This window comes from Eptatretus burgeri, chromosome 10 (genome assembly GCF_056783735.1).
Source record: "Eptatretus burgeri isolate ZD-2024b chromosome 10, Ebu_testis_v1, whole genome shotgun sequence".
NCBI lineage: Eukaryota > Metazoa > Chordata > Myxini > Myxiniformes > Myxinidae > Eptatretus > Eptatretus burgeri.
The window spans coordinates 51,629,017-51,652,255 of NC_140970.1; the positions used below are offsets into that span (position 1 = coordinate 51,629,017).

At 44.6% G+C, this 23,239-nt stretch overlaps 1 protein-coding gene across 10 annotated transcripts in view; it reads right to left on the minus strand.

Moving 5' to 3' along the window:
* Positions 1–23,239, minus strand: part of LOC147018539 (uncharacterized) — a 282,825-nt gene that overhangs the window by 134,618 nt on the left and 124,968 nt on the right. For all 10 annotated transcript variants that reach the window (XM_085898301.1, XM_085898300.1, XM_085898299.1 and 7 more), the window contains one exon: positions 15,299–15,461. In XM_085898301.1, the coding sequence (XP_085754427.1) occupies positions 15,299–15,461 (163 nt within the window). The remainder of the gene's footprint in view (positions 1–15,298; positions 15,462–23,239) is intronic.

The window sequence follows — 23,239 nt, forward strand, 5'->3', positions numbered from 1 at the left end:
TTGTTTGTTTGTTTTTTTTCTTTTCATCAAAGGCCACAGTATTTTCACTAGAAACAGGTTGGCACCCTTTCAGTCATTTTTGGGCATGACTATTTCCCAACTTTCCATGTTCAGTTCCTCCCAAGTTTCACAAGGTCATACTTTATTCATGTCCTCCCTCCACCCTCTCCAACTTCCTACATCGGCAATGCTTACTCATCTCTTCTCATCTGTCATGTTGAACCACGAGAAATTGCTTGGCACATCCAGTCACGCTTTTCCTCTCGAAACCTTTGAGTCACCAACATCATCCAACAAATCATACACTGTTCCAGCCAAGATACATTTGAACTTTGCCTAAATTAAAACAGCTTCCTTGACATGAGGTTCAAAACTGCTAAGAGGGTAACATAAGCAGGGAGTCTAATGGAACAGCAGCTAATAGAAACGGCACCCCGTAATGCACCATCCTGGGGCAGTTCTCAGTCCACAAATAACATTCACAAGCATGGCATGCTAAGTTACTGCAGTTGAGATTTATGCAAGGCAAGGCATGCTTCCATACTTTTGGTCGGCATCCAATTCCATTTCCCTCCGAAGACCTACAGAAAACAGCCCAAACATTCCTCTCGAGTCCTTGTACAAGAAGACTCCACAATTAAATATCAGACAGGCAGAACATTCTCCACAATTATGAAAGACTAGCCGAAGACCCGTCACAGACGGATTCCGTTCATTCAACCACCCTCACCAGCTCACCCACACTCGAGGGACATGGACTGGACAGGGCGTGCTTACCCCCGCCTACTCATCCCCTGTCTCTGCCCCATCCCCCCCCCACCTTCAATTTGCTTACCCCCACCCAAAAATTTAATTACCCTGGCCCCGCCTCTTCACTCCCCGACCCCCGTCTCTTGATTACCCGCCCCACTTGCCCCCGGGGCCCGCCCCTGTCCACCCCCTCACACTCAACCCTGCCTAATTCACCCCAACCCCCGCCCACTCATCCCCCGCCCCATTTCCCCCCCTTTCCCGCTTTTAATTTGCTTACCCCCGCCGAAAAATTTGCTTACCTTGCCCCCCGCCTCTTCCCTCCCTGCCCCGTCTCTTCACTCCCTGCCCCCACCTCTTCACTTCTCGCCCCCGTCTCAACGAAAAGTGTTTATTCTGCTTCAGAGTTGAAAGTTGACTATTGCCACTATGTGCGATGCACTCTTACAGGTACGAAGTTTCTTTCAGTCCAGGTCACAGTTCTGAGAAAAACGTGACGCGACCGCTAGGAGGAGCACAAAATTGGTCCTTCAGTATTAATATATAGATGAACGACTCCTTGAATAAATTTAAATTATAAGCCTACAGTAAGTATGGAGGGCTCATGCTGTTTGGCAAATTTTCTCTTTAATTGCATAATAATCGATAAGCAATGCCGGGAAAAATCATACTTGTACGTAATGCGCGCCTCTCAAAATGACGTAGGAATGCCAACGAGGCCTACTGTGCATCGCTCTGTGTGTTTTCAGCGGCTCGTTTCTGCTCGCTAGGCACTTTTAACCTGCCGTTGCTGGCACAAAATATATGATTCAAATAGTCTTTCAAACACAAATTTCAGCATTTAGACGAAAGCAAGGCATTTTCAAAGTGGTTCACAATAATTTTTCTGTTCCTGAATGCAAATTGGACTCACAGAAATAGAAGAAATAAGAGACATATATCCGTGGATGAGAGGTTTCGAGTTCATACAAATGAGTGGCGGCAGCGGATATAACACATACACACACCGATGATTCTCCTTTTACCAACAGATGCAAAAAATCTATTATCATTTGTCGTGTATCCCGGGAATCAAACAAAATATTTTTTTACAATTGTTATTATTATTTATTTATTCAACGGCACTCACAGACCAGACAGCTCCAAACTCTCAACCCTCCCACACATGATGAATAGTAAATATCATAATTGTAAACTTACAATATACATTTGAACATTGCCTTGTCCATGCACTGACAATATACATTTGAACAATATACAGTCCATGCACTGACAAGCAAGCCTTAGATATGACACATGTTTACATCAAGTAATCCTGCAATGATCAATGTCCACTCACGGGCAGCAATTAAAAGGAATTTTTATGCGCAGGAGGAGGCCATTCGGCCCATCATGCCTGCACCACACCAATACCAGATATAATAAATCCATCAATACCCCTTCCCTTCATGGTTGAAGGGAAGGGGTATTGATGGATTTATTGAAGGTTTGGGTAAAACGAGCGAGTCTGCGAACCTTCGGGCCTTGCAGAGAACCACATGGCATTGGGAGTTTGCATTACGGGGAGCTGCAAGCTATCGGCTTTTTGGGGAAATTCAGAAAGTTCTCCAACACTTTTATTATGCAGAGGCAAACCCCTTTCTCATTGGTAAGTTTCCAAGTATTTTGAGCTTCCTTTAGAAGCTTTGCAAGCCATTTTAAGTAATAATCCTTATCTCGCACGCATGATACAAGTTCAGCTGCCCTGATAACCCCTGTTGCTCGGGGGTTTCTGTGTATGCGTGCTGAGCATTCTGGGGCAAATTGTCATTTTGAAAGTCCCGCGTTCGAGAAGCGTCTGTATTTTTGTTTGATTTCTATACATTGTTACGAAACCGCTGGATGGAATGAGTTGAAAACTGGTGGTTGTACTCGGGGTGCATGCGGAGAAGTTTTCAGCATTTTTATAGTGTGTGTCAGTTCTGCAGAAGCAGTTTCCTGGCTTGATTTACAATCCTGGATGAATTGCCATGATGATGACACAGGAAGTTAGGACAGCAATGTGAGACTTTGCAAGTAGCTGGGGATAGCTCACCTACTCTTAGCAAAGGACACAGTGGAATCTTTAATGTCCACCAATCAATAATGGCAGACTAGCCCAGTTAAAAGCCCATCGCAGGGATGGCACACACAATGATAGTTTACAGCTCGGCCGAGATTCAAACCAATGCTAGACAGTTCAGAAGCGAATGTGCAAGGTCTTAAGCAATTAAAGAAATTAAAAAGAAAAACTCATCGCACCGAGTGCTCAGGGTGGTGTTTTATTTTTTTTTTTTTTGGGGGGGGGGGTCTTATGAAAACATTCTATGTAACGTATAGCGCCACTCCCGGTGTGTAACGTATAGCGCTACTCCTCACCAAAAAACTGCTTCTGCAGTGAGGGTGTATTACAAGTCAAAATAAAATATGCCAAACAGTTTGTGTGTTTGTTTTAATTCCATGCACTCCTGAACCACTGGACGGAATGAGTTCAAAACTGCTGGTTGTACTCACGTGGTGCATGGGAAGGTTTTAGGTTTAAATAAATAAATAAATAAATAAAACCTAAACAAACATACAAAAAAAAAACGGTCCCAGGATTCAAGGTGGGAGGGAAGGCCCCAATTTTCTCTATGTAAATGTGTATTGTATCTGCTGGAAGTCTGCATTACAAGTAATGTCATAGGTGGGGGGGGGGAATTAACCCGGCCGTGAGGACGGGTTCTTTGCTGGGACGATGTGATTCTCATTGAGGAAAATAATCAATACAATATCCAAATCAGAGCAAACTGAAAAGTCTTTCATTTGCATGTAATCTACATATAAAAAGAGCTCGGTCTCGGCATGCGTGTGTCCTTCCGTCCGTCCCTCTGTCCATCCATATGTCGATAATTTACATACTATTGGAATGTACCTTTCGACCTTTTAGATTACCGAGACCCCTAAGACCTTTGAAGACCTTCTAAGACCCTGAGAACCCTTAAGACGCAAAAGACCCAGAAGACCCAGAAAACCCCAAATTAAATGCACATTTCTGTTGAGATATAGTTACGTAAATTATTAAAATTTAAAAAACAGATACTGTCATGTTAGCGGAATCCGTTAACACAGACCACTTTGAGCTGGATCGTCCAAGACCATCCGTGGATCCCGAAATGATGTTCAAAATGCTGCGTTTAATTAATACTGAGATTCCCCAAGGATCACCCAAATGAAGCTGAACCGAGCGGTAAAATGCATGGAAGGAAAGAAGACAGGAACACTCCTTATAATTAAAATGGGGTTTATAATGAGAGGATATGGGGATGAGGGTAGACAGAATGCTGTGGATACAAAAACGGGACGAACCAAGCAGTTGACAGACAAGTAGGGATGAGGAACCCGCAAACTTGTATACAAAAGAAAGAGGAAAAAAAAGCCTAACCCCCAAATGGCACCAATTACCAGACTTGCACACAAATCAATAAGGCAGGCGAGGGCTTGAGGAAGGCACGAAGCTAGTGGCGTGCAGGGGCGACAATGGTTGCGGCTGAAGTGAGGCGATGGTTATGGCTGCAGTGCAGGTGGGGGTGCAAAGGTGATGCAGGGCAATGTCCGCCCGACTCTCCTTACAGCCCTGGGGCCAGCGATGGAAGCAGAGAGAGAGGGATGTCGATGACGCCGCACCCAAAGCTCAACTCAAACCGACGTGCTCAGCATGATCCCGGTCCATGTAAACTCTGGGCCCACCTTTGTGGGTGGTGTGTCTTGGGACCGGCCCATGCTGCTTGTGGGGAGGTGCCATATTCCAAGCTGTCTCAGCTCATGTGGCGGCCCCAATAAAAAGTGTTTTCTGCTTCTCCAGGGCTCCCCAGTTGACCTCGCCACCATGGCCAGCGGAGCACCGCCCAAACAGTCCATGTAATTTCCTTTAAAACATGAAGCGCTTTCCACGTGTGCCTTTCATCACAAATGCCACAAGTCCTCACTGGGTCTTGACTAAAAACAGGAGGTTTTTCACAACAAACTTTACTCGATACTGTCTTAAATGTAACACTCACCACCTCCTCGGTACATGTTTTACAATACAAGGAATACAAGGAAAGCCAACACAGGTGGAGGCCATTCAGCCCATTATGCCTGCATGAACACCATACTAATTTATCAACTCAACATCCAAGGAAGAAAATGCGAAAAAGATTATTAATTTTTTTTTTTCATTAAGTTTTTGTAGTTATTTTTTCTTTTTCTTCTTCCCCTCAGGGGAGGGGGCATGGACTTGGTTGAAAACGCACAACAACCACACAACACCCCTTGACAAGACCCCCACCAACAGCACTCCGTACACATGCACACAATCACCCATCAATGCTCAAGCTACCTAAAAGTCCTGTCAACATCCCGACACCACTCAATTTCCATAACTTCCAGATACCTATCAAATTCTAATTTAAACTCATCTACTGTTTCTGCTGCCACTACCTTTCCAGGGAGACCATTCCATGCATTAACTACTCTCTGAGCAAAAGTCCCCTACTTTACTCCCATCTTAACTCTCCTCTTCTTTACCCTCAGGCTATGGCCCCTGGTCTTATCAGTCTACTCTGTTGAATAATTCATCTGCACTTATTTTATCGATACCTTTCATTATCTTAAACATCTCTATCATATCTCCTCGTAACCGCCTCCTTTCGAGTGTATAAAGCCCTGTCTCCTTCAGCCGATCCTCATAGCTGAGTCTAGCTCGGCCCAGAATCAATCTAGTAGCCCTGCGCTGAACCCTCTCTATGGCATCTATATCCTTCCGGAATTGTGGTGACCAGCAGTCAACAGATAATTAGGGATCAATCCGACTTACTTCTGGACAAATAGTTTATACAGGATGAATCCAACCGACACGATCACATGGTCCATACAATTCTCAACACGATCTAGCTATGGATCCCCCACCCCCTTTCCCCCTAGACGATACATATACAGGAACAAGATGGCCTTGATCAAGTTGGCTGATCCCACAACGCAGTTTCTCTCAAGATACCTTTTCACTAAAAATGTTTTTCACATTTTTTGCATTCAGTCATAAGTTCACGAGAAGACTTTCACTTTTTGTGCTGGCACACTGTTAGTGACTAAAATGAATCACCATCAATGGGACCGCTGCATAAACTCTTGGAGAAGCGCGAGGAAAATCAAAGCATGATTGAGAGATGCTGTATGACTAATTCCAAAAGTGAAATCTACTCAGGATTTACTTGGATTAAAAAGACTCCGGCCACCAACTGGAAAGGAAATAAAATGAACACAAGTACAGGTACATTCAAAGTAGACAGTCCCCATGCCAAATAAATAAATAAATAAATCCTCCAGCGCGTGACATTAACGAGATGCCTGGGGATGCCACCGTGCAGCACATGGAGACTTAATTGGGAGGGAGCAGTATACAATAATTTATTGATTAATTGATTAATTGCATAAATGAAATAAACAAGTGGTGCCAGGCACAACAAATCCCGCCCATTTAAGGCATAAAGTTATTTTGGGGATCAAATTTAAATTTGATGCATCCTTAACCTGAATGTTGATTATAAGGAATAGAATTAGGAATATTTTAGTCTTAGTTTGAAGTCAATTAAACCATTTTTGACGAAGTTATGAGCGAAAAACGATTTTGACCTTCTTATGACCTGACCTTGACCTTTGACCTAATTGGACCCAAAAGTTAATGGGGTCGTCTGAGGTTCATTACCCACCTGTGGATACAATTTGACAGTGTTTGAGCCAGCCGTTTTTCCGTAAAGTTGTATTTTTGTAACCATGTTTTAGTTTTAATGGAAAATTTGTAATTTTGACCGATGACCATGACCCCCAAAACTTCGGACCCTACCGATCTTCACAAATATGCATTTTTCACTATAGGAATGGGTAGGATTATAAGTGAAATAGAATAAGGTTCACTCTAAGCTTAGTTTGAAGTAAATCAGATTATTTTTGACGAAGTTATGAGCGAAAAACGATTTTGATCTTTTCGTGACCTTTACCTTGACCTTTGATCCAATTGGACCCAAAAGTTAATGGGGTCGTCCAAGGTTCATTGCCCACCTGTGGATTAAATTTGATCGTGTTTGCTAAAGCCGTTTTGCCGTAAAGTTGCTAACAGACAGACAGACAAACAAACAGACAAACAAACCGGACGATTACAATATCCCGCTCCCTCCCTCCGGGGGGATAATAAATAATTTCTTAATCAATTGGCTAATAGCATCCCAAAACCAACAGTATTTCATCCAAATCTGTAACTTTTTGAAAATTCAGTAATTCATCAAATAATGAATAATTGATTAATTGGTTAATAAATCAAAAATACTCTTGATAGCCAAATCACTTGGTCAATGACATATCCAAATATCAGCTTCCGAGCTCAAAAGGTGCCTGAGATTTTGCCCAGATGAGAAAGAAAACAAATAAGGAATTAATAAATCGAAAATAATCAAGTATTTAAGTAATGAATTGATTACTTCATAAATAAATAAATAAATAAATAAATAATTCCGGTTTTGGCAAAGCACATCTTCACTTTTGTCCCCAAATTTCAGCTTCCCAGCTCAAAGGATGGCCGAGATATCGCCCGGAAAAAAAAACCCAAAAAAACAAACGGAGTAAAAACTGAGTACTCCCTTCCTTTGGTGCCCGGCGATGACGTCATGCATCCACTGGATATGGAATTGGGAAGGAGCGGTGTACAAAAATGAGATGAACAAATCAAATTTTCATGATGTCAGCATTTCACACGTCACGGGGAAAATAATTACAGTGGCTGCAAAAGTATTCCCCCCTAACAATAGATCCACATTTCGATGAATTTCAAATTATGTAGAAACAATTTTTCCAAATGAACTTTTTTATTCAAAAATGAAGAGATCAAACTGAACACTTTTAGTGTTGAAGGAGGTTATATATCAGGAACACCTGCAAAGAGCATGTACAAATCAAAAGCCACTGGTTGTAAAAGTATTCATCCCCTTCAGTCAGTACTTGGGGGAAGCACCTTTTGCAGCAATGACTGCTATGAGACTTTTTGGGTAGGTCTCTACCAGCTTTTCACAGTGAGATTGTGAAATGTTTGCCCATTCTTCACGTGAAAATTGCTCTAGTACTACCAAGTCTGAAAGGGATAATTGATGGACTGTAGTCTTGAAATCTCACCATAAATGTTCAATTGGCTTTAAGGCAGGACTTTCACTTGGCAACTCAAGAACATTTATTTTTTTTTCTTATTCAGCCACTCCAGTGTGACTTTAGCTTTGTGCTTCAAATCACTGTCCTGCTGAAATGTGAATCTCCAACCCAGTTTCAGATGAATGGCTGACTCCAGCAGGTTTTCATCAAGGATTCTCCTGTACTTTGCACCGTGCATTGTCCCTTCTATCCCGATAAGCTTGCCAGTCCCTGCTGATGAAAAAAAAAGCCCCATGGAAAAGATTATGGGTCAAAACTCAGATCCAGGTTTTCAATAACATCTTGGATACTGCTATTTTGTATGTACCTGTTTGTGGTGAGGATGTTGATGTCAAGGAGAGATTCACTTTCCTTGGCAGTAATATTCATGTCTCCACATGCTGTGAGCCAGAGGTCAATAGACGTTTGGAACAAGCCGAGGGCGTCATGGATTTACTGGATCATGGGGTTTGGTGCTGTTGATACCTATGCAGGATGACGAAAGTCTGAGTCCAAGTCCTTGGTGCTTCCAGTCTTGCTCTACGGATACGAGACTTGGACTATGGCCAAGGATCTGAGAAGGGGACTTAACTCCTTCGGTACCAGGTTTCTTCGTAGAATCCTTGCCTATTGTGGGTTGGACTTTGCATCCAACGAGTGGTTGCTGAGAGACTCAGATGAGATTTGTTACCTGCATAGTCCATGAGCGTCAGCTGCGGTTGTTTGTACATGTGGCTCGTTTTCCTGACGCTAATCCTGCTCACCAGATTCTCTCAGCGAAGGAGCCTCGTGAGTGGAGGAGGAAAATGGGCCGACCACGTACCTCGTGGTTGCAGCAGGTTGTTCGGCTTCTCAAGGAGATGGGGATGGGCCAGGCATCGGCCTGGGGGATGGCCAAGCGGAGGCCCCTGGAATACCAGTGGAAAGTGGACGCAACGAAACGCTGCTCTGGCGCATGCTTCCATACCTGAATCATCTGATTTTTCTCTGTTAATTGAACTTATTAACATTTTATCTGCATTTTTTAATTTTAGCTTCATCACTTTGGAGTAGTTTGTGAAGAGTCTTTCCATTAAGTTTGATTTGAAAGCATCATGAAATAAGCTGAGGTGGCATTAAAACTTTGGAGTTGGGTGAATACTGTGACGTCCACGGGACTTGAACAGTCCCGCCAACGTAGAATGAGCCGAAACGATGGAGGCGGTTTATTTATTTATAACCCAAACATGGCGGTTCTAATCGCTCTACCGCAAACGGGACGAGGAGGGTGGCACGAGTCGCTTTTCACTGAGTTGATGATGTTTATTTGTTTTTATTATTAACCAGAAATAACAAGATTCGGCAAGAAGAGGGATCCGGGGCGATTCGACGGGATGGTGTGGGATCGGGCGTGGGGAAAACACAGACAATTCCAATGAATATACAGATCTCAATCCCTCTAAGGCGCCAAGTACACACACACACACACACACACACACACACACACAAAACGTAGCTACTTCTGGTGGTCAGGCTGGACCGTGGTGTGGACGCAACTGTCCCTGGATCAGCGTCGGACGAGCTGGCCTTGCTCTCGTCAGGGGGGGGGGCAGGAGAAACCGTGGTGCTGTCGACCTCCTGGTCCTGGCCCAAGTCCGCTCACAGCCGCCAGGGAACCAGTTCTGGCGCCAAATTGCGAGCAGGAGAGGGAGGCAGGTCCGCCCGCCGTTCGACCCCGTACTCCGATTCAGCAGAACCCCAGAGCCAACCAAGGTGAGGCACGAGGCTCAGCAAGGCTCCAAGACACGATGAAAAACACGATCGAATCAGCACAACAAGTACGCTTCCCGCGCAACAGCCTCCACACCAAAAAAACACGATCTTTTTGTCCCGATCTTCTTCCTCTTCCTTTTCGACCCCGAACAGAACCTTTTTATCCTCCTGTCCTCGTCACTTCCAATCGAGCCGTTTATTGGCCCACCGCCGTCGCCTTCTGCCAATCGTGATCACGGGGCGGAGCCATCCGCTGCACTGTCCTGTGACGTCACGGCCAGCCTCCAGGGACTACTAAAAGGGGTTTACGCAGACACACTTACCCTATCCCGTGTCCCTATCTAATTACGTGACAATTATCATTTCCCCCTTGAAGAAATGAACATTTACTAGACAACTTATCACCACTGTATTGCTACTTATTACATCGAGAGCCTGGTAAACTCGAACAGCATGGCATACCTAATTAAGCATCCTAATTACCCTTTGAATGCATACCCCCCCCCCTCAAACGTAACAATACTTTTCAGGGCCACTGCAAGTGCGCATGATGTAAAAGGTACTTGTTTGCCAAAGCATTTAAAAACTGGTTGGCTGGAAAAAAGAAAAAAAAAACACTTCCCAGGGGAACCCCTGCATGTGAATACCTTAACACAGAGAATAACACCTTCATTGTTCCTACGTCGGAGTGGCGACCCGTTCAGGATTGTGCCCAATAGCCAAGGAGACTGCTTCGGCAGCACCAACGCTCTGCACAGAGTATGGTCCCAATGGATGGATGTTCCTGCGACATTATTTATCATTGTGCAATCGTGGAATAATATTCCAAAAGCTATGTATTCCTTCCCACAATTCAGCAAAGTTGCTTGGTCACCTTTGACCTCTTCAGAATCAGTATTTTTTTCACATGTGTGGAGATCACTTCTTGCTCGAGTATGAATCCCCGCCAGACAAGTCGAGTTCAAAATGGAATGGAATTATGAATCAGCTGCCAATATACTTGTTAGTAGTCAGGATGCCAAAGTACAGCCAGTTTGATACTTTGCTGGCAGGGGGTTAAATCACAAAGTGTTCCATCCATAAAATGGATGTGAAACTGGGGTCTTGACTGCCAGCAATAGTTGGTGCTAAAGATTCCAGAGTGTCTTTCATGAAGAGTCTGTGAGTTGTCACCAGCACACTGCAAATTCCAAATCCCTGCTGAAATTAACTCCAGTCGAACATCAGGCCTAGCCAGCCGGTTTGTGAAGAGACGGGCCAAAAAAAATAATAATAAAAACTTTTTTTTCAAAAACCCCAAACCCCCCCCAAAAAACCTAACCCTACCCATAAAATAATATGGGATTAATCAAGGTCGTTAAAGATATATTAGTAGTATTCATAGTAGTAGTAGTCGTGCCACCAACTTTGTGTATATAACTAATATTGTTGGCTGACATATAGTATACTTGTGATCCTTCACGAGACATGTGGTACATTTACGATGATAAACAGAAATCTTCTTCATGCCATTAAAACAAACTATTTTACCACCACCGAAGAGTTCAAACTTGAATAATTAAATTTATCTGTTAAGAGGATTTTTGGAGATTCACCATCAGGGGGTTGCTGGGGCTTCTGTTGAAACTCCCAAAATCCAGCATCACTACTCTCCTCCACTCATTCGTCCCTCTTTCCCACCTGTGGAACCAACTTCCACATTCTCTTCTTCAATCTCATTCTTCCCTCCAGGTCATCAAGACAGCTATTCACCTCCATCTCAGATCATATCCTCCATCCAAAACAATGATCTTTTCTACGCCACCTCCCCAAATTTCCAGTTTGTCCTTCCTGAGAGTTTGGTTCTGTATCCATCTTGTCTACCCCATGCATCCTCTCATTTCTCCCCACACCCCTTATTTATCCAACTCTCCCTCTATTTTGCCCCTCAACCTTGCTGTTGGCATTTCCCCTCTCCCAATCTTCTGTTTGCTCTTTCTGCTGTTACTTTTCTTCTGTTGCGTCCTGATCCATTCTGTGTTCTAGTTCTTCCACGAGTCTTGACTTCTTGTACAAAAATAACAATAAAAATTAAAATAGAGTACGTGTCTCCAGATTGGTTCTTCTCAACGTCCATCGTCTGATAGGCTTTTCAACCTTTGATTTGGTCACTTTTTCTCAGCTGCAGTTTGAGCCATGATATATCCAGAGATCACAATGCTGAAGTATCTTACTGTGTATATAAGACTTACACATATTCATATTTATAGCAAGGTCATTGAGATGTGTTCGTTATTTAATTAATCCCCCCCCCCACTCCACTTGCTGGAATCTATTCATAGTAATTGCAAATGAGGGGGAGGGGGATAAAGAAAGCTGTATTATGATTGTTGATGCCTGAAATATGCAAAGCAGTAATGAAGGAATGTACATGTTAACCGAGGCAAAGTTGGAAGAATATAATCCATAAACAGAACGCAAGTGAACCAAGAGATTGATTTAAATGAGGTAGCACTTAAAAGGCCACCAACTCAATCTCACCGTGTTGGTCTTAATGCTAAGGATGTCAAATAACATGAATGATATCCATTAAACATGTCAAACTGAACATGTCAACACCCATTTAATAGCCCACCAGAGATTAATGCTCTGCCTTTTGGCTAATAGCTTGTTATCAGGAAGAATCCTGAAATGAGTAATCAGTTGAGCACTTGAGCAAATGTTGGGCCGTTCATTGATGAGGATTAATTGCATATTTCAACTCGTAACATTCATAGAAGCATACATAGTCTTGCCTCTCTTGCTTATCCTGAACAAAACCACCAGGGTTCCAAAGGATGGTCAGTTGTTATTAATGTTATCACTCATTCTTATTAAAATAGCAGGCAAACAAGAGAAGACTATTAAGGATGAGAAAGGATTTCAATAATCCATGGTAACTGGCATATATATTGTTACAGCTGTGGAAATTCGCAGAGTACCATAGAGGTCCTTAGATCAGTGATATCGATAAGTGTGTGTTCAGATAGATTTCCCCACCGATGTCGAAGGGTATTATTCGTGAAACCGGGCTGTGAATCTTCAGTTAGCCGTTTTTCTTTTGCCATCATTATTTTGGACCAACCGTTCACAACAACCACCTCCACCGCCAACAACGCTCTCATCAACCGTTCACAACAACCACCTCCCCCACCAACCGCTCCACAACAACCACGATCACCACAACCACCTTCTCGTCAACCGCCAACATCCCCACAGACAACGAACAGCCCCCTTCAGAACAACCACCTTAACCACAACCGCCCAACCACACCACCCTCACGACCACCACAAAACGCCATCCACGCCATCATTACAACAACCACCATAATCGCCACCGCATTGCCACCTCGGCACACGGTTGCGAGAAGCCTGGCATTCATCGGGGGAAAGCAGACGACGGTCCCACCCCCCAACGAATAACATCTGCGCCGGCCAACACAGCAGGAGAATAACCCAACACCAATAGTTATAAAGCGACACTAGTTATGAAGAAAGGCCCCGATTCGGCGATGAAAACGCCCTTCTTCTGGAAGTTTCCGGCGCATGCTGGAAGAGGGGGGGGGCGAAAGGGAGGGCGAGGCGCCGTGGAGATAAAAGGGCACGCTGAACGCAAGTCAGGGAGTCGAGCTGGAGGTTGTGAGGTGTGTGTGGAGGAGAGAAAAGTGTCGTGTCGGAGTTGTGGGCAGTGTTTGGAGCTGCGGTAGGGGACTGGAGAGAGCAGAGTGCAGTGGAGCCAAGGCGTACGGCCTGCCGTACTGTACCTTACCGTGGGTCACTGGAGAGGGGACGTCGAGGGTCACCCTAGCAAGTCACCATTAGAGTGAAGGAAGCCAGCCCGGTCTCTTGGAGCCTTTGCGGTCTACACGGCTCCGTGTTTATAAAGACCCCAAGGGGTCCAGTCTACCCCTCGTCTCTCCTGGGGTTTTTTCTTTGCTTTTGAATGAACGTTCTGGCGCCATGTCCGAAAGTAGAACTGTATAAGTGTACGCAATTAATAGATAGACGGTAGTAGCTTTTATGCATTGCTTTTGTTGGTTGTATAATTGCATGCTTGTCTTGCCTTGCTTGATTATATGACTGCATGACTGCATATGTGCCGCTATTTCAATAAATGTGCTGCTGTTTAAATGTTAACCCCTTCGTTGCGTCCTTTTCCCTATTGAACTGCCATATTGCACTTGGAATATAGTTGGTTGTTAAATAGCCGATAAAGTGATCGGGTCCAACGGGGCTGCGCGATAAATACCCCGCTCGGTTATCCCAAAATGAAGCGAGCTGCTTAAGCGGCTCGTTTCAAAGCGGCCCCGTTGAGGTACGATCTCTCGGTAGTCTGCCCGCGCGATTAATTAGGTATATCGACAATTCGGCGATTGACCCTGTCGCGCGGGTAGAATATTGACTAGGCTGTGGTGTGCTCAAAACACACCCGTGGCTGGTTTTCGGCGTTTATCCGGAAAGCCGCGACTGGATTGTCCGTTCGGTGGGCGAAGCAGCCGCTATTGGTTAAATGCGGTCGCTCGCACGCCGGCAGGTGGGAATCCACAACAATATGTATATATATATATATATATATATATATATATATATATATATATATATATATATATATATATATATATATATATATATATATATATATTCAACATGAAGCCATGTCCACCCCCTTTCCCCACTGATCCACAGAACGGTGAATGCATATTACAGGCTCCGCGCCTCTCCCACAGAGAAGCATGTACTTGTTTTATCAAAAATTCCACCATTTCTTAGCATTTAGGATTCGGATCCTGAACAAAACCAAACGTAAACGCAAACCTTTCCACGCATCTAATGACTATCCGAGCAAAATTTGAAGTGAATCCATGATGAAGTGCTTGAGAAATAGCGTACCAAAAAGGGGTCACTCAAAAATTACGCAACGCTTTTTTGCAGCGATCACTTCCTCAACAGTTAGTATTTGGTTATGAATGTATGAATGAATGAATATGGTTCATATTTATTTCAAATGAACTTCCATCGCGGCCAATAGCCAAATTAAGGTAAGCTTTACAATTATTACTAAAACATAGAATAGCAAAAAAAACAATAAAACCAAGTCAAGGGATGCATTACATCTTGATTCAAATAGATACATCACATCAAAGTTTGAAAATTAACCATACGTCCGTCCGTGATTGGTTTTCATTACCGTGATAACTTGAGAATGGCTGAAGGGATTTGAATCAAACTTTGTGGGAGCATGTACTATGATGGAAAGATGAACTGATCATATTGTGCCACTTTTGTGCAAAGTGTGCCCATTTTTACCACACTAGCAACCTGCCCCTTTTTGCTTCAAGCTAGGGGTCTGTACAGTGCAATATTTAACATGGTCAGAAGAGACAGCCACTCCTGACAAAGTAAATGGCATGCACTTAAATTCTGGAAATGCCCCAGTCACAAAAAGTGATAAATCACAGAGAGAGATAAATATATATATATATAAATATATCATATTATAAAAAATAATAATAATAATAATAATCTAGTGCATACCCATTCTTACTATGACAATGGTGAGCCTCACCTGTTGGCAAGAAAAGTGTCTGGCCTTGTCGTAGCACACATTTGTAGCAGCGATCAGCAAGCTCTCCAAAGAACGTCTCGCTTTGACTGGAGGATGTATTCCATTTCTCATAGCGAATCAGGTTACTGTTGGTTGGTCTCACAAGGTAAAATATTTTCTCTCCCTGTGAACATGCACCAATTGTATCATGAGACAGAAACATGGAGAACCAAGTCATTTAAAATGAATATGGAATTTGCCCTAACCATAAAATCTGCAAATGACATCAGGAGATCTTTAAATATCCACTGGCTGATGCTGGGGCTCGCAGGATAGCCGAGAGGTATGCACACTGGCCACTGAGCTGTCCAGCCTGGGTTTGAATCTCTGCCCTGGTGCTTTGCATGCAGGGAAATTCATCAATGTACGTATGTTCCGTCCGTTGGATGGATGTTAAACTGGATTTCCTATCTGCTGGCATGAGTTGGTGGATGTTAAAGATCCCACAGTGGCATTCATGAAGAGTAGGTGAGCTATAGCCAGCAACTGGCCAAATTCCAAATTACGGCTCGAGCCTACAGCGGGCATTGCATCAGCAGCACAGCCACAACGCCTCAGCTAATGATGCTACCCACAGCCATGTTCCGCATACGAAAAAAGTAGACACTAATGCTTGCATATGGGACACCGAAGTTAACGTCCATTTGAGGGGTAGCACACTTTGAGATAATTTTTATTTTTCTCGTTTGCTATTACACAATAACCTAGAGTAAAATGTCAACCTACGAACAATGTCACTCACCAGCTAGTTCATTCCACGTATTTTGGACAAATCCAGTGGTGGTTCTGTGGGCAGTGGGTGCGGTGAGTGGTTACTTGGGTGATTGAAGCCTCATCTTTTGTTGTCACCAATTTAATAACCTTCAAGAGTAAGTGACGGTGATAATTTTGAGGAAAGAGAGAGAGAGGAGTTTTGAGATCACTGTGAGTGCGATATTGTTACGAATCTGGAAACCATGCGCACTCAATATTCAGGTCCCAAAGTTAGTTATGCCGGAAAGTACGTGTGAGATAGGTCCCTTTCCTTTTTGTCTCGTGGGAGACTCGAAAACGTGCGTTGTGACGTCTTTAGTTAGGTTATTACATCAGCCATCTACATCCCATACATCTACCATCCAATCTGCACAACCCAACCAGCCCATCACGCTCCATCCCCACAGACAAACTCCTCTGGTACGACGATTTTCTCAGGGCAGATCCTGTTACTCTCTCCACGAGCGAGGCCACGTGGCCACGAGGAATATTCGGGGCTACCGAGCAGAACCACGGCTCCGCCTTGGAAGGGTGCGGCCGTAAGCCAATGAGGGACGAACAGCGAGATGATTCTCGCCAAGGCCCCGCCCCGTGTGGGAGGAGAGATAGCCCCCGAGCAGTACCAGAAGAGTGGTGGAAAAACGGGAGTGGTGTGGACGGAAGGTCATGTGTCGTCATTGGCATTGGCGCGAAGAGTTCGGTGGACAAGAGTGGAGTGGACGAAAGGAGCCATGGTTGTTGTTTTGCGCTTGTCAGTGGCTGCACGGAGAAGGCGGTTTTGTCGGCACATGGACGGATCGGAGTTCGAGTGCCCCGACGATTCGCCACGCGGGTTCCATCCTGAACCACGAGCCTGGCACGAGCTCCCGGACCGTGCCCCAACGACAATTAGCCACCAGGTGCCGTATTTCTGAGCACGCTTCCCTGCGATGGCAGGTACTCTCTTACTCTGACCTCCAGCTCGTCTCTCCTCACGGCTGCGAGGGGAACAATAAAATCCTGGTTTCTTTTCTTTTGTGTGTGTGTGTGTGTGTGTGTCCGTGGGCCCCGTCTGTAAGTGGGATTGTATAAGTGTTTTCCTTTCCTTGTAAATTACATTTTCTTATTCGGATAACTCTGCTCTTTGTGTGCTTCCCCTCCCCGATTATTGCTATAAATAAACCGCTGTTAAATGTTCCAGTTCGTTGTTCGTGTTTTCTTTCATTGGCCTAGTATGGTGCGTATTGAGAAATAGTAAGGCCGTTGATGCCGTAAATTGTTCATTTGGTCCGGCGCGGCTTTGGTAACTTCCGCTCGGTTACGCCGGATCCGAGTCGGTGATAGCGACTCAATTCGGACAAAGTCGGCCGAGGGTGTGGTTTCCCCGGTCGTTGGACGGCGTGAGTACTTAGGTAAAATTGGAATTAGACAAGTGGACCCTACCTCACGCCGTCAAAATATTGGCGACCATGGTCCTCTAAGTGACCCGTGACACTTCGGAGTTGTCCGAGAGTCATGACCTAAATTCCGGGTGTTTGGTGGGAGACGACTCCACTGCTCCACCTAGTGGTCGTTTATCGCCACTGACCCCCGGCCAACAACAATATCGCGAGCCAGCTGAACGTTCATGCTCAACATTTCACTGTGTACCTGTGACACCTCTTCATCGATCAGCATGATACAACAGTAAACAGCTTTACATTGTTGCACTCTCCTGCATGTTTGAGAACATGTTGTGGTGTCCACGCCATTTAAGACCAACCTGGATGGATAGCTGAACAGTTCTCCCTTGGAGGCGAATACGTGACCCTTGGAGATTAATGCGCTCGCAGAACGGGAGGCGGCGAAGCACGTACCAGACGTGCTCACCAGGACGGAGGGCAAGGGTTTACACTCGAACCCACAATGAATAGGAGTTTAATGAACATAAATCAAGTGTTCATAAGAGGAATAAATCAAAGCGTAATAATGAAAATAAATCAACGCATGAGGTAATGAAACGTGAGGTCATTTACAGCCTAAAGTCGAGGCACCTCGACACAGTTACAGAAACGGACAAGGGGAAAAGATAAAACAAAAGGAAAATCCCTCCTTTATTTTTGGTGCTTTGCTTCGTCCAGAGATTATCCTTTTTGCACCTTGAGTCATTGAAACCGCGAAGGCACTGCGCAGGAAGCAGCACCCGAAAATGGCGCCAAGCCATTCTCAGGGCGGGAAACGTACGTGAGGTATTCGTGTTGCGGTATTCAACGCCAGGGCTCAGAAACCGCCGCGTAGCTTCTTTTCACGAGCGAATTTGCTGACCGTTCTTCTCTTGCACCAGGTCCGTTCACCACGATTGCCCACCTACCTACTTGACGATACTATGAGACTATTTCTGAGGACCGATGATAAGGCCACCAGGCACGCTCTTCTTCCCTCCTCAGAAACGTACATGCTTCATGACTCAGCCGAACAGTCAATGACTAGCGATTTGCTCCAGCGTGCGAACAAATTTACCTCAGCCCGAACACGAGAATCGTGCAGCCTTCTTCACCGTGCTGGATCCTTTTTCCTCCGAATCGTGTACCTCACACACTCTGCTCTCCCCCTGATCCTTCTGAAATCACGCCCATCCATCATCCACCCCAGGGACATGGTTTTCTAGTTGTCATTCCTGGAGGCGGGGTTTTTTGCCTGCTTGTAACATTCGGCTCAGTTGTTGTTGTTTTAAGGACACAATTCCCTTTAATCTCCGGTCTTGTAAATGCAAAAACGTAGGAAAAAGTCACAAGGGGGAAATCACATCCTGGGAGAAATTAGCCTTAATCCCTATCTAATTAACAAAGCACCACCTCCTGTGCGATGACACATCATAACTTCAGCTAACAGTTTCCCCACTTAATTTACATCGAGATGTCTCCTGCTCATCCACGGACCATGCTACTCTAAACAATCCTACCTTTACTATGAAGTTCCTCAATCTACTCCACAAACATAACACTATACACGTTATATTCATTTTTAATATATTTCTTTGCAATGTAGATTATGTATTTGAGTTTTTGTTTTCCTGCAAATTGGGTTTTTTCTCACATTTCATTTTATGTAAAGCACATCAAAATATTTTCAAAGATGTTATACATGCTATACAAGATTAAAATTATGATTATTATTATTATTATCATGATTATCATTCCATGCCTGTGATGCACCAATCAGTAAGTTTATAGCTGGGCCAAAAATCACACCGAAACTAGACAGCTAAAGGGTAAGTGTGCCATCTCTGCACCATCCTTTCGAATCATGCCATACTTTTGATAATAAAGAATTACGAGCAGGGAGCTGTGGAAATTCCATGAAATGTAAAATGTTATTTTAAGTCCAAGTCATCAAATCCCCCACCTCTCCCAACCACAAGTCCTCAATCCCCCCCCCCACCCAATCCATCCATCCATCCACTGGGACCATACTCTGTGCAGAGCGTTAGTGCTGCCGAAGCAGTCTCCGAGGCTTTTGGGCACAATCCTGGACGAGTCGCCACTCCGACGCAGGACACCAGCAAGCTGGTACTCATTTTGCCGACCTCAAAAGGATGGCAGGCTGAGTCAACCCCACCTGGTATTAATTCAACAGCAAAGTGGAATTTCAACTCAGGACCCAAGGTTCCCAAGCCCACCACTCTAACCACCATGAAGCCAACACCAGGCATATCACCTCCTCCCCACCCAACAAAATCTCCCCCCCCCCCACAACCACCCAATGCCATCCCAAACATCCCCACTCAACCCAAAGTCCTCAAACCTCCCCCCCCAAATCCTCAAACCACCACCCCCTTCCCCAAAACCTAAATCCCCCTCTTCCAACTCTGTCCCTCACCCCCCCCAACTCTCTGTCCTGCCCTCCTTTCTTAAAGTCCTCACCCCCCCCACCCCCTCCCTAACCCCGAGGTCCTCAATGAAGGTGAATGGCTGAATGATTAAAACATGCCTATGTTCCTACATTGTCCCTCCTCCCGCTCATTAAAAACAATGTTAAAAGCAAATAACAACGGAATGTGAAATTTATAATCTCTTCCCCCTTTCTTCTGATTGCTAGCAGCATTCCTGTTCTCATTTGTGAAGAACAATGTAAAATTTAAATTTAAAAAAATTTCATTCACACTTCTTGTGACATTCTGTCATCTTGTGATCCTTCGGTAAAAATAGCGGTAAAGTAAGCTAAATGAAAAAACAACCAAGGTCATTCATAATGGGGAAAAAATGCTTTGCAACTGGAAATCCTCAAACAAAGACCATTGTAAAGAAATGGGTTTTATGGTCCCTGGTCAGTGGTCAACAAGTTTAAGAGAAAATCGTCCGATACGCAGAGAAGCAAACAGAATAAACATATTATTATGTAGGATTCATAAAAGTGTAGTGTGTTAATTTTACACAAATACCACACTCAACCTTGCATGTTCCAGCAAACATAATCCTCCATTGTATAAGAATACATGAAAAAAAAAAAAGACAACACAAGCAAGAATAAAACAGCAAAGAAATGCTGATAAAAGTGATTGACGAGGCATGAAAAGTTAAATGACAAAGGAAAATGAATGAAGACAGAACGATGATCAACAATGTGGTGTTGACCTATGTGGAACGTGCATACACATTTTATGAACCATCTATCTGAAGGATACATGTTTGACGAGGATTAAATTACCAATTCGGTCTGCTGTTGCGATGCAACGGATGTAGTACCCCTGTATATTAGAGCAGGAATGTAAAATTTGGTCAGGGTGCCAGCATACAAAGGCATAGTCTTTTCAAAAGATTATGAGAGATATTTAATATTGTTGCGGAGCCGGGTATCGGCTGCGAGCACGACAGCTCGGTGGAGCAGTAGGGTCGACTCTACCGAACACCCAGAATCTAGATCGTACCTTTCGGAAAACTCCGAGGGTACGGGTCCCTTTCCGGACCGTGAATCGTCAATAATTCTACCACGTGGTACAGGGTTAATTGCCAATCTTCAAAATAGCTGGATATCCACGTGGCGAGTTACCGAGTATTCACACCCTCGACGGCACTCGTACGAGTCGAGCCGTTAGCGTGCCCAACCCGTGCGCAACCCGAGCGGATGGTTGCCGAAGTCCCGTCGGTCCAAATGTACATTTACAGCGGCAACAGCCTTTGTAATTCACTAACACGCGCCACGCTAAGCCAATGGAAGAAACACAGAAACGACCTGATACATTTAACAAATGGGGAATTTATTCACAGTAATCGGGGAAACGAGGGAAGCACGCAAGGGCAGAGTTATCATGACAAATGGAGAATGCAAATTTACACACAAGCACTGAAACAATTCCTACTTAAAGACGGGCCCACAAACAGACACACACCCAAAAGAAACAGACCCAAAATGGTCTTTATTATCCCTTCAGCTCGGAGGGAAGTCGAGCTGAGGGACGAGAACGTGGCAGGCTACCTGGCCGCGAGTGCACGGCTCGACGTCCGCATCTTCCCGGAGCACCACTCGGCCAAGAACGGACCAGGGCAGCCAGACGCAGACCACGCCAGCCAAGAGATGAGCCAAGAACCAGAGCACGCCAGTGACGAGATGCCTTTCGCCCAGCCTCGAGAGATGCGTTTTGAACGGGCCCGAATTCTTCCTCTCCGCGCTCGAGCAGATCCCCCAGTGACGAGATGACCCGGGAACCAAAGCACGCGCTTGTGAAGACGGGGCGCAGATCCTTTCCTACCTGCTCGAGCAGATTCTCCCGATTATTTGCTCTCCGTTCCTTTTATTGCTCTCGGGCACGGTCCGCTCAGGCATGGCCCGCTCTCAGTGGGTGGGACACGACGCATTCCCTTATTTGGCGCGCAGCCAAGCGAACCGGTTCATGGCCATATTTGGGAATGGAATTCCATCCCCGAACGAATTCCGAACACACCCGAATACCAGCAAGCGCGCGGAGAATTCCAGGAGCAGAGGGTTTTTGCTGTGAGAGTGAAGATGGTGTTGTTGTTGTAGTTGTAGATGTATTAGCCGTAGTTGTTGTAAGTGATGTAAAAATTCTAACTATGAAAATAACTCACAGCGCATGTACATTTATTCACCCATTAAACGAGGGACGGGGACCCTAACTAAAAAACACATGCTTACTGATATAACTGCTCTATAGAACCTGGATGTTGAGTGCTCATGGCTTCCAGATTCGTAACAATATCTCCAAGCAAATGCTAAAGAAGGGACAGCTGGCTTTATGTACTCTTTGAAGGGCAACATACTCAAAGGTGCAAGGCCCTGCTTGAGAGGCACGAGGATAATGCTTTGAATTGTTGGGCTGTGGATCAAACCGAGATGAGACAGCTCATAGGAGATACACTGTCAGCCCATGACCTGAAATAATGAATCACATAGACCTGGGGCCATAATATGAACCAGTGGTAAACCACCCATGGCCACAAACCCACAGACATTCAAAAGCCTCAAAAATCGCTTCAAAAGGACCAGAAGAAACCAAACGTAAATTAATTCAATTTGTGAAAGGAAAACAGACCAACAACAGGTGAGCTAAAATAAAAGAAAGGGCTTCAAATGAGTAATTCAGAGAATTTAAAGTTGTTCTCTTTTTTTTTCAGAAAAGGGCTCCAAATGAGTAATTGCGATTTTTTCATCCTTTTATATCTCTATTTTTTATTTTCTTAAAATACAAGAACCTTCTGCACTCTCAATCTGCCTTCACACAAAAATATTGCAGGGCTGCCATCTCCAGATCATATATGCTCGTGATTCCGAATACTTTCACAAAAGCTTACTATCTCTCATACACCAAATTTATCCCATCACACCTGCGGCTATTCCTCGCCGTCCTCTCGGGAGTGGTAAACCAAATCATGTGGTTGCAGTCAAGCAGCTCATTTACTCAACATGGATGAAGTAAACCAACTGAGGGCAGCTTTAGCTTTCGCTACATGGCTGGCAACAAGTGTGCGACCATCCTTAGGCAAGCCAGAAAAAATAATCTTACTAATATCAAGGCCAATCTCTCCAACCAGTCCCCTTCAATCCATCCCTGGTGTATGTTCCGCTTGATCGCCTCACTCACCACAAACGGCCGCCTCACCCCAGAATCCACTCAAAATAAGTGAGAATTCCTCATATCCGTTTGCCTTAAAATCATCTGCACCCAACCCATCC